We start from the raw sequence: 13,319 nt of genomic DNA, 5'->3' as shown, positions 1-13,319 counted from the left end.
ACTGCTTTTCAAATACTGGGGCTCTGTGCTTTCCTTCCTATGGAAAAGAACTGTCCTTCTTCTCCAGGCACCCATGCCCAGAATTGGGATTTCACCTCCAAATTTCCTTATATCCAGGGAATGTTCCCATTGGAATATTGCCAGGACAAGTCTTGCTGGCAGTGATTTCTCATATGTCCCCAAAACACTGGGGAAGGATCTGTGCTCTTCTTCCGATGGGAAAGAACTCTCCTGCTTCCCCAGCCCCAATGGCTGAGAGGCTTCCACCTGCAAAATTCCTAAAATTCAAAGACTGCTCCCAGACAAAATCTGCCATTCCTGATAAGGCTGGATGGCCTTGGACTAGTGAGGCTCTCACCTGCCTTCTAAACACTGGGGCTCTGTGCTTTCCTTCCTATGGAAAAGAACTGTCCTTCTTGTCCAGGTGCCCATGGCCAGAGTCAGGATTTCACGTCCAACAATTCCCTACTGTGACAGACTGAAGGAGATTGCTGGCTCAAAACATTTCATTTGAAGCAGAGGAAGGGGCAGGTCCAGCCTTGCCCTGCCCTGGAACCTCAGCACTGCCCTGCTCTGCAACCCCAATCCCCCCAGAGCCTCTATCCCAGCCCAGCAGTGGCTGCCAGTCCCTGGCACAGCACAGGCAATGCTCCACAGCCACCTCTGGAGCCCCCAGCCCAGCTCTTAATGTCTTTTTGGGAGGTCTGAGCATGTAGAAGAATGAGCCCCTTGAGGGCTGACCCTGTTTGGACAAGTTGCTCCTCATCCCCAGCCTCACCATGTCTGGGATGCGTGGCTCCTCCCTCTGGGCAGAGCACCTCACAGTGGGACGATGTAATTTTTATCAGTCCTGCAGTGACACTCAATGGCCCATTAACAAAAGATATCTCCCTGGAGGGAGGATTGATTTGTTGAAGAGATAAAGAAAACTGCCCAATTAGCAGAAGATAACTGCCCTACCTCTGACAGATGGCAAATACAATACACGCATTGTCTTTCAATCCAGAACAACAGGATTTCAAATTAATAGAATGTAACTTAACATGGCTCAAACCTAACAATAATGAAGTTCAACTTTGCTTAATCTTATCAACCCTGAATTTACATTAAATTAAACATCACAGAATCAAAAATTAATATCATTAGAAGTTATACATACAACAAAATTTAACTTATTCTGATGCTCTTAATGGAAATAAGGCACTGAAAAAGTTGAACAATCTGGGATTGAAATAACAGCATGATGCATTTACTGGAGGGATTAAAAGGATGTAATGAGTGTGTCATGATTTCATGTAATTTAGTTTTTAGAGAAGCCCATGGTAGCCACAAATTTTATGCAAGCATAAATTTACTAAGACCTTTTAAAGTGCAGTTTTACTAAAAGAAACAACAATGTGGAATTCGGCAATCTGCCCAGCAAACCAGCACCTTCTTGAAATTGTATTTAGTGTCATTCCAGATGGTCAATTTACCAGCATTTCTGTTAAAGAACCTCCAGCCAGTGCCGTGGTGGGGGGGCCTGGTGGAGCCGCACCAGGGGCTCGGGGGAACCGCGCCGGGAGCAGCCGAGCCACGCACCCCAAACCACCCATGGTACCTCCTCCTGCCCCAGAGCCTGTGAATGTGCCTCCGTGTCAGAGGGAAGGGGAAGGAGATCCCCCAGTGCATACCCAGCAGGACGGCCAAGGCAGAGGGGTTGTCCTGCAGCCAGGGGCCATGCTGGGCTGGGAGATGGAGCAGGAGAGAGGGGGAAAGGGGCACTGACTTCCTCCTCACCTGCCTGAGTGTCTCGGGGCATCTTTCTCTTCCCTGCAGCCTTCTCCTCCACTGGGCCAAGGTTTGGTAATGGGAAATCCTGCTTTGGGGAAAAACAAGGGATGAGCACAGTGAGTCTGAAGGTCCTCTGCTCAAGTCCATCTCTAGAAGTCGCCTGGTGTCCATAAAAACCTTCAAAAAGAGGAAGTGAATAAAAAAAAAAAAGGCACCAGGAGTGTCCCATTTCCAGTCTCATCCCTCTGGGTCTCTGGTGGTGCCTCCTGTCATGGCTGCTGAGGATCCCCGGCCTCCCCAGGGATGAGAAGGTCAGAGCACCCCCCCAGCCTTAAGCACCCTCAGCGGTGAGAGGGACACAGAGCCCCTGGTCCCTAACCCTGCACAAGCATTCCCTGAGGCCAGCAGGATGGAGAGACACCAGAGCAACCACCAGGGCAAGGGGACAGAAACGCCTGAGCATCCCCTGGGCTGAGAGGGACAGAGACTGCCCCAAGCACCCCCTTGGCATGGGGGTGAGCACCCCACTTCCTGGGGTGAGAATAATGGAGACCCACTGGGGAATGGCCTGGGGTGACAGGGACAGGGACAACCCTCCCATGCCCCTCCCAAGCATGGCCGAGGGCGAGAGGCGCAGAGACCCCTTCAGCATCCCCTGGGCACTGGACAAAATAAACTTGGCATCAATTAAATTTAACGCTGCATAAATCACTTGGATGAAGATTTGATTTTCTCACAAGTCACATGAGAGGAAAAAACAAATAAATCCCAAAGATTAATAAACCAACAATAGAAGGAATTCTGTGGCAATTCCAAGTTTCATCAGTTCCTGTACAGCTCCAGCTCAGCTGCTGGCAGTTTCCCAAAAAAGAAAAGTGGAAATTTGGCCCAATACAGATTAAAAGGAAGAGAAAGCACTGTAGGGCTGTCACAAGGGGGACAGGGACGAAGAGAATAATGATTCTCATATGTGGCAAAGCTCCTAAGCCTGTGAATTTGGCATTTATTCAGGAATTTAGCTACTTGAGCTGGGCTTCTTGTGGGACTTTTAGCAGTCTTGTGTTCCTCACCGTGGGGTGAGTGAACCTTGTCAGTCTCACTGGTATCATTTGCTCCCTTTCCTCCAGTGTTTTTAACAAAGTTTTCAAGGAAGGAGAACAAAACATTTTTTTCCACTGGCCACCCAGCCACCTACAGCCTTTTTCCTCACCAGTTCTCCCATAAGTTGCTCAGATGAAGCTGCATCCAAGTTTCCAAGAGTTCCTCCAGAGAGAACCACAACCTCTTCAGAGAAGGGAACCATGCTGTTATCAAAGGCACTTGGGGGCAAAGAACAGTGCCTGAACTCACTGTGCCAAAATAATGTTGCAATCTGGTTAATAAAATTGTTAGAGAAATGCCTCTGCCCCAATTAAGGTGCTACCAAGACCAAATCCAAAGTGGATTGTATTGAACAGGAAGTGTGAGGTAGAGAGAGACATGGAAAGAAAGAGAAAAGCGGGGACAACAAGGGAGTGACAGGGACAGAGACCTCCCCTGGGGCAGGGCAAGTGTGACGGGGCAGTGTTCTTTATCCCTTCCATGACTCAGCCCTGATAACGCCCTCCAGGGGCTCTCTTCTGTGAATGGGCCATTGAGTGTCCCTGCAGGACTGGTAAAATGACATCATCCCATTGTGGGATGCTCTGTCCAGGGGGAGGAGCCAAGCATTCCTACCTGGATATAAGCTGAGCCTTGCAACACCAGTATCACCTTGCCTACTGGATTCCCAGAGGACAAGAGCTCCATCACCACCACTGGACCTTCAGAGGAAGACCAGACCCTTCTCCAGATCACTGCTTTGACAGAATCACGTTCATCACTGCAACAAGACTGCAGTCACCATTTAATGGGACTGCTGTCACCACCCTGACCACCAGGGTGTCGGGTTATATCCAGACTCTGACAGTGTAAGGCAGTGTTTCTGTATCATTGCCTTGATCTTAATTTTCTTATTAAATTGTAATTCTGGCTTAGACTCTCCACCTGGTTTGCCCGGAAACCAGTGCAAAACTCAATGCACTCATCTCTTGTTTTCCTCCCAAAACAGAATTTCCTATCCCCACATCTTCACCAGATGGAGGAGAAGGCTGAGCGGAAGATGAAGATTCCTCAGGACACGCAGGCAGGTGAGGAGCTAGTCAGTGCCCCTTTCCCCCTCTCTCCTGCTCCATCTCCCAGCCCAGCATGGCCCCCGGCTGCAGGACAACCCTGCAGCCAACAGCATCCTGCTGGGGAAGCCCTGGAAGGATCTCCTTCCCTTTCCCTGTGGCACAGAGGCAAATCCCATCCTCTCCTTCTCCTTCCTCCCCCAGTCAAGGAGATGAGGATGGAGACCAGGGATGACAAATTCCCACGGCAGAACCTCATGGAAGAGGTCGTTTTGAGTGGCTCCATGGCACAGGAATCCAATGGGGAAGAAAAGACACAGAGATCCCATAGGATGAGGGGCTCCAAACCCAGCCCAGGCTACTATGAAAAGGAAAGACCCACCCTGGGCCAGGAAGGTGGAGAGAGCTTTAGCCAGAGCTCAGAGCTGGTGGCCCATGAGCAGCTTCATGATGGGGAGAAGCCCTACAAGTGCTTGGAGTGTGGGAAGAGCTTCAGGCAGAGCAGCACCCTGATCTGCCACCAGAGGATCCACACTGGGGAATGGCTCTACAAGTGTGGGGAGTGTGGGAAGGGGTTCAGCTACAGATCCATACTTGTCAGGCACCAGCGCATCCACACTGGGGAGAGGCCCTGTGAGTGTCCTCAGTGCCAGAAGAGGTTTCGGATCAGCTCAGCTCTCCTCCTGCACCAGCAGATTCACTCAGAGAAGAGTCCCTTCTGCTGCCCTGATTGTCGGAAGGGCTTCAAGCGCAATTCCCACCTCTTCACCCACCGGCGCATCCACACTGGGGAGAGGCCCTACGAGTGCTGCACGTATCAGAAGAGGTTTCAGACCAGCTCAAATCTCTGCCTGCATGAGCGGATTCACAATGAGGAGAGGCCCTTCCGCTGCCCCGACTGTGGGAAGGGCTTCAATCACAACTTCACCCTTGTCAGGCACCAGCGCATCCACGCTGGGGAGAGGCCGTATGACTGCCCCAGGTGTGGGAAGAGCTTCACCCAGAGCTCTGACTTGACCAGACACCAACAGAAGCATCAGTTAAGGCAAGCCCTGCAAATGCCCCAACTGCAGAGAGAGCTTTGTGCCCTGCTCCAGCTTCATCCTCCTATTGGAGGACCCATGTTGGGAAGAGCCATGGTGATCCATGTTCCCTGTGATCCATGCTGGGAAGACACCTGTGCCTTTTTCTGCCCCTGCCAATGACATGATGTGGGATCAAAAATATGAGGGTCTAGTCAGGGCCGTGTCAATACATTCACTCCCACCTCAGGTCATTGCCAGAGGCAGGAAAGGGTCTCTCTCTCTCTCCCCGAGGAGAAGATTGTCCTTTGCAGGCAGGAGGAAATTGTGGCTGGGAAGAGACAGTGTTGCAGTTTTCATTTTTTCATATCCCTTCTGTTGTCAATATTATTTTTGTTTCTGTTTGTTTTTTATCTTGTTGCTGTTCCCAGTAAATTGTTCTTATTCCAGCCTGGGATCTTTCCTTTTTGTGCTTTCCATGGAAGGCGGGAGGGCAGCGAGCGGCAGCGTGGTTTTAGCGGGAGCAGAAAATTGGGGAATCCCAATCCTAAACCCTGGCCCTTGGAAAGCGAGCATCCCAGCTGGTCCCAGCCCTGGTGGCCATGGCAACAGCCTTTGGAGCGGGTCCTTTGCCAAAGGTATAAAAGATAGGACAGGTGGAATTGAATCTTAATGCAATTTGTCCCACAGAATTAACAATGGAATACTAGATAAATTTATGTAAATACAGCTCTGATTGATTCTGAATATGACTAGACAGAATAGGTTGTTTACACTACAGACTAAATTTTAAAAATGAGTTATTTACTCCACAGTATCAGAGCTAAAACAATTATTCGATTATTCTGCTCTAGGAAGCAATTTTGAAGTCAACAGAGCCTTGCTGGAGTTGTTGGAGTCCATTGCAAGCAGAGCCTCCTGCTCCAGCAGGAACTGCCTTTCCTGTGCCAGGAGCAGGGCAGGTCCCGCTGCAGGAAAAGCCCCAGGCCAGCCCCAGCACAGGGAAGGGCTCGGGCACAAGGGCAGAGTGCCGTGCTGGGAGCTGTGCCAGGCAGAGCCTGAGGCACCAAAGGCACCTTGGCAGCAGCAGCTGCTTGCAGGCCATGGCCAGAAGCCTCCCTTGGCAGCCCGGCCTGGTGGCACTGCAGAGCTGCTGCCTCAGGGCTCATTTCTGCCTGGGCTCTGAAAAGCCACTTCTGCTCCAGGAGCCTGCCTGGGAAGCCATTGGCCCCTGCACCTTGGGGACAAGATATGAATGACAAAACTCTTCATGCCAGCAGAGACAAGGCAGGGGCAGAGGAAAGGGGAGAGCCAGGCCCAGGGCACAGGGCTGCCATGGTGATGGCTGTGAGGTCACTGCCCCTGCAGCAGCCTGGCTGCCCTCAGCAGACATTCTGGCCAGAAGCGTTGTGAGGGCACCCAGCACATCAGAGAACCCACACAACAGGAATTCTGTCCTTGGGGCTGACGGGGTTTCAATGGGTCTCGTTGCACAAAGCTCCTGCTCTTGGACAATTCCTGAGATGGGGAATGCAGTTCTCTGGAAAAACAGTTGCGGTTTTGTGCCACTGTCATCATTGTAAAATATTTCTCCTTCTAACAAATGTAAATCCACCCTCATTCAGTTGAGAGATATTGACTCTTGTTCTATTACTGCAAGATGAGGGACAAAATAATGATGATCACTATTTTTTCCATTTTCACAGACTTTGGAAAGTAACCAGAAATCTCCCAATATGGGGTTTGGACGCCTCATCGCATAACCAGGAGGTAGAAGGTGGTGGCTCTGGGCTCAATGGTGTGGAGACTGAGGACAGAACAGGAGCAGCCCGAGAGGGATTGAAGGGTGGTTTCAGAGAGGCTGGAGTTTTTCTTCATTGTATAAAACACCCAGAGAAAGAAATAATGGCACCAAGGGTGTGGAATTCCCCCACCCCAGGAAGCAGGCATTCTACCCAGACAGACAGCATCGGGTGAGGAGCATGATTTAAAGAGGATTCCGCCCCTCCACCCTGTGGGGTGTTCCTCTACAAGCCCAGGAAAAGACACTCCAGCCCATCTGGTCAAATAAGGAGTGGCCACAGAACATTTTTCCTTTTCTGTAACCTCGTTGGTTCAAATTCTACTGCAAAGTCCCCACCACACATTTTTCCATTGGTTGTCCTCCTCGATTCACTCCTTTGCAGTGCCCTGCTCCTTCTGCTATTGGACCCTGACCCTAAACTCCACCCCTACCCTGTCATATAAAACCCATGACAAACCACCACCCCCTCTCCCGATTTGTTTCTTGTCTTGGTACCTGGCACAATAAAGGATCCTGGGCTTTGCTAAACCAAGACCCATCCTGTTGCCTTCCTTTACCTGTTGGTCATTGATGCCTGCCTGAGGTCTGAGACTCTGAGGCCTGGGGGAGTGGTTTTGCTGCTTACTGCAGTGGAACACAACACAAGGGCCACTGGGGGGGCCGAGACTGGACATGAAGAGAAAGGAATTTCCTCCCCCAGGGCAGGGCTGTGGTGCAGAAGGAGCCTGGAGCAGCCCAAGGCTTTGTGTGGGCAGGCAGAGGCAGGCAGGAGGCAGAGCTGTCAGCAAAGGAAGGGGCCAGCCAGGTGGGGCAGCTGGGGGATGACGACAGCCTGCAGGGACAGAGGCACAGGGCAGGGACACCGTAGGACAGCCTGGGCTGCACAGGGCACAGGGATGGGCAGCAGCTGCAAGGCCCTGACAGAGCCAACTTGTGCAGACACAAAGAGCACCAAAGCCCCAGAGGGTCATTAAAGTCCTTGTGCTGTGTCTGTGCTGCTGAGCTGGGCCGGGCTCCTGGCCCAGAGGCAGCTCCTGGCAAGGGCAGCGCTGCAGAGAGACAGCTCTGGCCAGGAGCAGCTCCTGTGCACAGCCCAGCAGGGCTGGGGCACTGCCAGGGCAGCTCAGGGACACCAGCAGGGCACAGCCAGAGCTGACAGGGGCTCAGCACTGGCAGGGGCTGGGGGATGTCCCAGAGGGGGCTGTGTCACAGCGGCACCTCTGTGGCTGTGTCCTAGAGGCACAGAGCAGCTGTGATGTCAGCAAGGGGCTGTGTGACAGCACAGAGTGGGCTGTGTGAGGTCACAGGTTGGGCTATGACATCACAGAGTTTGTTGTGTGAGGTCATTGAGCAGATACACCATCATAGAGGGGATTCTGTGTGACATCACAGAGCAGGCTGTGACATCATGGCATGGCTGTATGGCATCATAGAGAGGACTGTGAGGTGAAAGTGTGTGCTGTGACACTACAGAGTGGCAGTATCACATCACAGATTAGGTTTTGTGACATCACTGAAAGGGTTGTGACATCACAGAGCTGGCTGTGATGTCACAGAGTAGGATGTGAGGCCATGGAGCAGACTCTGCCATCATGCAGGGTGACTCTGTGACATAAGAGAGTGGGTTGTGACATCACTGGGTGGCTGTGTACCCTCACAGAGCTAGCTGCGACATCACAGAACAGACTGTGATGACACAGGGTGAGTTTGTGGCATCATAGAATCTTCTGTGACATCACAGTGCAGCTCTATGGTATCACAGAGTGATAACCCAGCACTAGCCCTGTGATATCATGAAGGGGCTTTGTGACAGCACAGAGCAGGCTGTGACATCACAGAGTAGGCTCTGTGACATCATAGGCTGGACATCATAGAATGGATTCTGCCATCACAGGGTATCCGTGTGTGTGACATCATAGAAGGACAGTGACCTCAGAGACCACCCTGTGACATCATAGAATGGCTGTGTGACATCCCAGGGTCAGTTGTGTGTTATCACAACATTATCTGTGACATCATAATATGGGCTGTGACATCACACTTGGCTGTGTGACATCACAGAGGGGCTGTGTGAGGTCACTGGGGAGGTCACTCTGCCCCAGCCCCCCTCACAGTTCCCCCAGAGCAGTCCAACGCTGCTCGTGCACAGCGGGGTCCCCTGTCCCCCCGGGTCCCCCCGCCCCCGGCGCCACAGCCTCCCCCAGAGGATGTTCCACGAGATCGACCCCAGAGCCTGACATGGGGACAGGGGCCAGGGCCCTGGGGGGTGGGACAGGGGGACAGGGACCCCCCAGAAGCATCCCCGTGTCCCCCAGGGCCAGAGCCTGGGCCAGGGCTCCTTCACCCTGTTATGAATGATGGCTTGAGAGCGCTGAAAAAATCCCCGGCAAGGGATCAGCAAAAACCAGATTTAATATTAAGGGACAGCATCACAAAGTTCCTTGGCAAGAGTCACTCTGCTCCTGACTGGACTTCCAGGCACACCAAGGAAACAAAGCAACAACAAAACCAAACAAAATCTAGGCAGTCAAACCAGAATTGAACCGGGAATTGTCCCTACACCTGTGTGTGTGTGTGTGTGTGTGTGTGTGTGTGTGTGTGTGTATGACACACAAGGACAGCGAGGGCAAGGACAAAAGGAATACACCTGAAAAGCTTAACAGAACTCAAACTTAAAAGGACTTAACTTATACCTTAACCTTAATTTCTGCCTTAAACTTCACTATTTAGCAAAAGAACATCACTTAACATTATATAACCTTACTTACAACTTATGACTTGCAATTTAACAGTGGAATAACATTTAACAATATTTAACTGAGCTTAGGACTTATATTAAACATAACAACTTAGCAGAAGAACAACTCCTAGCAGCAACTCTTATAACAACTTAGCTTAGACATCATGCTGTAACCTTACTTAGAGCCCTGACTGACTGAGATAGCCAAAGCACTCCAACCCCTCCGAGAGCAGCATTTCTGCCACATTTCCCCAGCACAAGCACTCCTGTGTGCACACAGACACAAAGAGTCAGTGCAAGGCACCTGTGAGAAATTCCCCTGAGGGCAGGAAATGCTCCCTGTGGATGCTTTGGCATCTCCCCAGCAGGTGAAGGGTTGAGCTTGGAAGAGTTGGGGGATCGGCTCAGGCTCCCTCGTTGTTCAGGATCCCCGAGTGCAGCAAACGGGAGAGTTCCCGGCTGGGAGAGGCCCCACTCAGAGGGAGTCGCTGGCCCAGGAGAGCTCCAAGGGGCTCCTTTTGCAGCGCTGTTTGCAGGGCCCCAAGAGAGGGGCTGCAGCCACAGCAATGGTTCATCCTGGCTGCACTTGGCATCAACAGCTTTCTCTGGCAGTGTGAGAACAGGGATGTTGTGCCACTGAGGGAACAAAAGCAGTTCCTAGAGCTGCTCCTCCAGAAATCAGGAGCTGGTTGGGCAGCAGCAGAGCCTGGAGCAGACAGTGTTTGTGCTGAGCTGCAGAGGAACTGAGCCCAGGGGCTGTTGGCCAAGGCTGAGGCCCAAGGAGCATTTCTGAGCTGGCAGGGCGGCCTGAGAAGGGGAGGGGGGAATGCAGCAGCACAGGGCCCATGGAAGCAAGGGACCATGGTGACACTGTGGGGCATCATGGAAAATTGTGGAGATAATTGTGATGTTGCAAGGCCTCATGGAACCATGGAGAGACCATTAAGACTCTTCACAGCCTCATGGAACCAAGGGGCCATTGTGACATTTAGGGGACTCATGGGATCATGGAGACCATTGTGACACTAAGAGGTCCTGTGGAATAAGCAAAGCATTGTGACATTTTGAGGCCTCATGGAACCAGTGAGACCATTGTGACCCTGGGGGTTCCCACAGAACCAAGAGGACCATTGTGATACTGTGGTGCCTGGTGAAACCAAGAGGCCTTTGTGACACTGCAGGGCTCCAGGGTGACACAGAGGGGCCTCGTGTCATCAGTGGTCCATTGTGACACTGTAGAGCCAGAGGAGATCATTGTGATGCTGCAAAACCCCAGGGTCCAAAGGTCCATTGTGACACATCAGGGCTCATGGAACAGAGAAGCCACGTGTCATTGTGGGGCCTGAGGAACCACAGAGACCATTGTGACACTGCACGGCCTCATGGAATTCCTGGGACCATTGTGACACGGCGGGGCCTTCTGGAACCAAGGGGCCATTGTGACATTATGGGACCCCATTGAACCAAGGTGTTACTGTGACACTGCAGGGCCCCATAAAAGCAAGGGGACACAGGACAGGTCTGGCTGGTTTGGCCTCTCATGGGCTGCCTCACTGCTCCAGCTGACCTTGGCATGTTGAGGATCTCTTCTCATCTGCTGCTGAAACACTGGTGCTCTGTGCTTTCCTTCCCAGTGGAAAATATCTCTCCTTCTTCTCCAGGTACCCATGGCCAGAATTGGGGTTTCATCTCCAGATTTCCTTATATCCAGGAATTGTTTATACAGGAATATTGCCAGGACAACTCTGGCTGGCAGTGGTTTCACAAGGGTCAGCTCTCATTTGTTCCCAAAAAGCCTGGGGAAGGCTCCATGCTTTCCTTCCTGTTGGAACAAAATATCCTGCTTCTCCAGGCACCCATGGCCAAGACTGGTTTTCCAACTCCAAAATTCCATACATGCAAAGATAGCTCCCAGACAAAATCTGCCATTTCTGATAAGTCTGGCTGGCCTTGGCCTAGTGAGACACTCACCTGCCTTCCAAACACTTGGGCACTGTGCTTTCCTTTTTATGGAAAATAACTGTCCTTGACATCCAGGTGCCCACAGCCAGAATTGGGATTTCACCTCCAACATTGCCTATTGTGACAGACTGGAGGAGATTGTTGGCTGTAAACATTTCATGTGTGAGAGAGGAAGAGGCAGGTCCACCTTGCCCTGCCCTGGAAGCCCAGAACTGCCCTACCCTGGAACCCCAATCCCCCCAGAGCCTCTATCCCAGCCCAGCAGTGGCTGCCAGTCCCTGGCACAGCACAGGCAATGCTCCACAGCCACCTCTGGAGCCCCAGCCCAGCTCCTGAGTGACCAAATGAGCCCAAGTCCCACCTGGGGGAAGGGCCCAGGAAAATCAAGGGGTACTGAAGGCTGACCAAAAGGCAAGCACACATCTTGACCCTGCCTCCTCTTGGAATTTCCATCTGAACTGCTGAGTCCAGGAGTTGGTAGCTCTGTCTGTGCTTCTATAAATCTTATTTTTCTTTCTCTCTTTCTGTGTATACTTCTTCTATTTTTCTCCTCTTGTAAATTCTGACTAGCTTTAAATTGAACAGGCTTAGAGTTTGTGAAGTTGAACAGGGCAAGGTATTGCTTTCAGAAGTGATTTTTGGTGATTGAATGATGCATTAAACATTTTGACAAAATTTCTCTGATTTTCTAAAGTTGCCAGTAAAGGCTGTTTTGCTGTTTTCAGCTCCTGAGAATCTCTTGTTGGTATTTTTCCCGTGCATCCAACTCAGAGTACACAAACAACTGTAATTCCTTTTGAATGTCTCCTTGAGAGAGTTTTTAGTGGATGAGAGTAAGGGTTTGTCCGTCCTGCTTGGCACAGCCCAGGCAGGGCTTTCCCAGCCACATTCCACACTCCATTGCCCAGCTGGAGCCGCTGGTGCCTCTGAGTTCTGCTGGCCCAGCCCCAGGGACGCTCTCCTTGTCTGCCCATTCCCCCACTGTCTCTGGGCAGGGGTGGCCTCAGTGGGGGCTGCTGACATCCTCAGCACCTTGGAGGCTGCTGATGGATTTCAGTGCTCCAGAGGCTTGGTCAGCCTTCAGCCTTTCAGTGCAGGAATTCAGTGTCCCAGGGCTCATTAACACTGAGAACCCCTTAACAAGCCAAGCCTCTGGGAACAATTTGATTTAAGTTTTCAAATCATTTGTGGTTAATTAGACAGATTTCAGAAGCCTATTCAAACTGAATATATTATATTTAAAAAGACAATGAGAAAACATTTTTAGGACCTGTTTAGGTTTCTTTTCCATGTTAATTCATTGATATGTGCAATCTCCAATTGGCACTGAATCCAAGTACCTCCTCATGCAGTTTGAATAGATTTGAAAATCAAGACCCTTCATGGCTGACAATCAATCAGACTCTGTCCCTACCCCCACCCCACCATTTCCTCCATCCAAGCCCTGGCACTCAGAGCAGCCTTGTGCAAATCTCAGCTCCCTCCAGCCCAGGCTGCACCTGCAGCTTTCAGCTCCCTGGCTCCAGCTCCCATCTGCTTTCCTTGGAGAAGGAGCTGCCCGAGACACAGAGGGATGTTCATTGATTGTCAGCCAACAAAGCCAAGGGAAGGCACAGCTCCATCAAATGCAAAAGTCATTCTTCCCCCTGGCTCTACCTTGCCCCTTATCCCCACAGCCTGTCCTGCTTCCTTCATCCCTCCTTTGCCAGGCACTGTGGCACTAAGGGAGCTCTGCTCTGGCTATGGAGGGAGGTCCAAGTGCAGCCCCTGGAGTGGGAACCACAACTCATCAGATTTGTGTCCTTTGGAGGTCAGGAACTGGTGAGACTAGAGGCACAGGAAGGTTTCTGTCCATGGAAAACAAAAAT

At 51.4% G+C, this 13,319-nt stretch overlaps 1 protein-coding gene across 1 annotated transcript in view; it reads left to right on the top strand.

Annotated features, from left to right (window-relative positions):
- The window catches only part of LOC135306179 (zinc finger protein 850-like), a gene marked incomplete at its 5' end in the record, with an annotated part of 412,436 nt that overhangs the window by 7,565 nt on the left and 391,552 nt on the right, over positions 1-13,319 (top strand). Inside the window, 1 exon segment of the mRNA XM_064429767.1 lies at positions 4,368-4,962. Coding sequence (XP_064285837.1) covers positions 4,368-4,962 — 595 coding nt within the window.

The sequence above is a fragment of the Passer domesticus genome, chromosome 8 (assembly GCF_036417665.1).
Source record: "Passer domesticus isolate bPasDom1 chromosome 8, bPasDom1.hap1, whole genome shotgun sequence".
NCBI classification, from domain to species: domain Eukaryota; kingdom Metazoa; phylum Chordata; class Aves; order Passeriformes; family Passeridae; genus Passer; species Passer domesticus.
This window is presented reverse-complemented; position numbering and strand designations above follow the sequence as displayed.